This window comes from Eptesicus fuscus, chromosome 15 (genome assembly GCF_027574615.1).
Source record: "Eptesicus fuscus isolate TK198812 chromosome 15, DD_ASM_mEF_20220401, whole genome shotgun sequence".
Classification (NCBI taxonomy): Eukaryota; Metazoa; Chordata; class Mammalia; order Chiroptera; family Vespertilionidae; genus Eptesicus; species Eptesicus fuscus.
The window spans coordinates 63,313,363-63,317,059 of record NC_072487.1 but is presented as its reverse complement, the minus strand read 5'-3'; the positions used below and the strand labels follow the sequence as shown (position 1 = coordinate 63,317,059).

The following is a 3,697-nucleotide window of genomic DNA, read 5'->3' as shown; positions in this document are numbered from 1 at the left end:
TGCCCCAAATCAAGTAATTATATAAACAAGGATTTATTTCTGGATGCTCTATTCTGTTACATTGTTCTGTTTATATAATCTGATACAAATGCCACACTGCCTTCAATTACTTCAACTTTGTAGTTAAGTCTTTAAATTTGCTAAGGTGTGTGCTCCAAATTTGTCATTTTTCTTTTTCAAGATCATGTTGGCTGTTCTAGGTCATTTTCATTTCCACTGAAATTTTAGAATTAGCTTGTCAGGTTCCAAAAACAAAGATCAGGCTCCTGTGCCCAAGCCTGGCGTAAAGCCTGGACAGAATTAGAGTCCGCCCTCCCAACGCCTATGCAGCAGCAGCAGGGCCCCGTTTGGTGTGGGATTTCTGTAGACTGTGGTTATGGCAGAGAGCACAGAGGAACACAGAGTGATCTCGTGTCTCTCACTGACAACATCTGGTGCAGTAGGGCAACAGAGATGCCATTTTGGTAATTAGAATGCCGTATCACATCAAACTATCATTCAAGGGAAAGCACCGGATAATGATGTTTGTCAGATAAACAAGAACCTAGACAGTCTCTCTTCAGCTGGTATCTTACGAAAGACCATTGCATTGGTCATCTAATTTATTCATAGTTTTAAATTCCATGAGCTATGAATATTTATTTAAACAAATTCAGACATTACAAATCTGTATAAAGAGTGGAAATTCTCTCCTCTCTGCCCCACTTCTGCACTTCAATTCTTTCTCTAGTGACTATATGTACATATATATTAATATATATTTAAAACATAATAGATTCAAATTTATATACTTTGTTCATATCTCAATTTATCTACTTAGTATCTTTTCAAGAAAGTAATAGAGATTCTTTGAACCTGCTGCATATTATTACATTCTGTGGAATTAATCATAATTATTTTTTCTAATCTCTATTGATATGATAGTAGGTTGTGGCCAATTTTTACCTATTATAAACTGGGATTTTATATTTACACTAGAGGCCCAGTGCATGAAATTTGTGCACTCGGGGGGGGGGGGGAGCCCTCAGCCTGGCCTGTGCCCTTTCACAGTCTGGGAGCCTTCAGGGGCTGCAGGGAGCAGGCCTAAGCTACTTACGAGTCGGATACTTTAGTGCTGCCTCGGAGGTGGGAGAGGCTCTCGCCACTGCCAATTCACTCGCCAGCCGTGAGCCCAGTTCAGGGCTTCTGGCTGAGCAGCGCTCCCCCTGTGGGAGCACAGTGACCACCAGGGGGGGCAGCTCCTGCATTGAGCGTCTGCCCCCTGGTGGTCAGTGAGCTTCATAGTGACCGGTCCTTCCGCTGTTCGGTTGATTTGCATATTAGCTTTTTATTATATAGGATATATATATATTTCAATATACATTTGTGATAATATTTCAACATGTTAGATTTCTAAGGGTGGGAGTTTCTGGAATAAAATATTAAATCACACGCTTTTAAACTTTAGTTTTTGGATAGATGGAGTGAAGAATGGTTCTAGCCTCCCCACTGTGAAATGCATAATGTTATCACTCTTGGTTCTTGCTATTCCTGGTCATTAGCATTTTTTAATTGTATGATAAAAATATGAGAGAAAATTTAAAAGAAATAAATCCATAGCAATATGATAAAATAAGGATAGACAGAAAAATGATGGTGTGAGAGGTTCCTCCAGATAGAAATATAAAAGTTTTTAGAAAAAGTACAATAAGGCATTATAAAAATCCTCAAAATGATAAAATTATCTAAAATGTAACCTTTTACCTCCTCCTCTTCCCTCTCTCCATTCTTTCTCTCTTCAAGTATTTGCAAAGGCATTCAACAGCTATACATTAAGTAATGATTTTCAGCAATATATTGAAATGTGAAGGGCTTTGGAGGATGACTTAATAAAAAAAAAGAAATTTGTTTAGGAAATATTTGGAGGAAAAGAATTATAACAGTATTTGGAAGACGAGAAAGTGAAGAATCTACTTTGTAGGGAAGTGGAGGAATAGTGAGGAAGGTTATCATATAAGCAGAGGCAGGGCCAATTGGTGGGGCTGTCATCAATGGATGTAAATGCCCTCAACAGCCTTGTCTCACATGGATTAAAGGTGCTAACCTCCAACAGTATGACTGTTCATCAAGAGCCAGTAGAAGCCAGATCCAAGTGGAGCAGATTCCAGTGGGTTTGTCAGGAGGGAGCTGCCTGGGCTTTCCTCTTGCCCATCAGCTTCCTCAGGCCCTGTTTCAGGTCTTTGTTTCTCAGGCTGTAGATAAAAGGATTTAGCATGGAGGTCAAAACTGTATAGACGATTGTTGCTATGTGGTCCTGGACAGTATAGGTGGAGAGGGGCTGTAAGTAGACATAAAAGATGCTTCCATAAAAGAGTGTTACCGCAGTGAGGTGAGAACCACAAGTGGAGAAGGCTTTGCATTTCCCAGCTGCTGAGGGGATTTTGAGCACTGTGATGAGGATTCGCATGTAAGAGAAAGTAATGAATAGAAAAGGGGTCACCAAAACAATAGGTCCCTCTGTCATTATCACAATTTCATTGATAATTGTGGAGGAGCAGGACAATTTCATCAGGGGTCTAAGGTCACAGAGGAAGTGGTGGATAACGTTGGAGTCACAGAAGGTGAGATGATTCAGCAGAAGTGTGTGTAGGAGAGAGTGCATGTGTGTAAATGAGCAGGAAAAGGCCACCAGCAGAACACAGCGGTGGTGGCTCATGGTGGTGACATAGTGGAAGGGGTCACAGATGGCCACATAGCGGTCAAAGGCCATGACTGCTAGGAGGAAGCTGTCAGTGTTGCCCAAAGCATAAATAAAATACATCTGAGTTAGACACCCAGCATAAGAGATTGTCTTTTCCAATAGGAAGTTAACTAGCATCCTGGGGACAATGGTTGTTACGAAGCAAATGTCAGTGAAAGACAGGAACGTCAAAAAGAAATACATGGGGGTCTGGAGTTGGGGGTCAGAGCAGATGGCCAAAATAATGAGTAAGTTCCCTGTTAGAGTGACGAGGTATATGATGAGGAACAGAATAAAGAGTGGCTTCTGGTCTTCGGGCCGGGAGGACAGTCCCAGGAGAATGAACTCGGAGACACTGCTGGTTTGGTTGACTCTTTCCATTGACTTGGGTCTAGTTATATACAAGAAGTTTTGTTATTTAACATGCTCTGATTCCATAACCCAAATCTTGAGGACCCAGAAAAGTCTTCGCTTCCTCTATTTAATCACAATTAGCTGCTGTGCAGGGACAGCTTGTCAACCTCATAGTTCTTGATGTGGTCCTCCCTTTCCAAGCCCATGAACATCACAAAGTCTTGATACAGAAAGCTGGAGGGAAAGAATAAGAGTTTTCCTTTAGAAATCATCAGAGATGGAACTCTCTGATTCAAGTTCATTAATTCCTATTCTTCCCTTGTGGGGACATAGCAGTAAAAACAAATCCTTGCCTTGGTGTAGTTTATGTTCTAGTTGAAAAGATAGATGATCAACAAACAAAATACAGGATATAACATAAAGTAGGGATAAAATCTGTGAAGAAAATAAAGCAGTATTTAAAGGAATGGAGATGGATGGGGAGTGTTGATAGAGGTGTTTTAGATAGAAAAGTCTCAGGACACTCAGTCCCTATCAAAGCAAATTTAGGCGTGTCTTGGAAAAAAACAAGGGTTTGCCAAAATAACCTACAGGGCAAATCTAAGGGGGAATTTTGAGCCCAGT

The 3,697-nt window shown here is 40.7% G+C and overlaps 1 protein-coding gene across 1 annotated transcript; it reads right to left on the bottom strand.

The window, feature by feature from the left end:
- Nucleotides 1–2,155: 2,155 nt before the first annotated feature.
- LOC103295695 (olfactory receptor 1L8) lies at nt 2,156–3,100 on the bottom strand. Its single transcript, XM_008152149.2, has one exon. It carries the CDS (start codon nt 3,098–3,100, stop codon nt 2,156–2,158), a length of 945 nt encoding a protein of 314 aa, XP_008150371.1.
- Nucleotides 3,101–3,697: the final 597 nt, after the last annotated feature.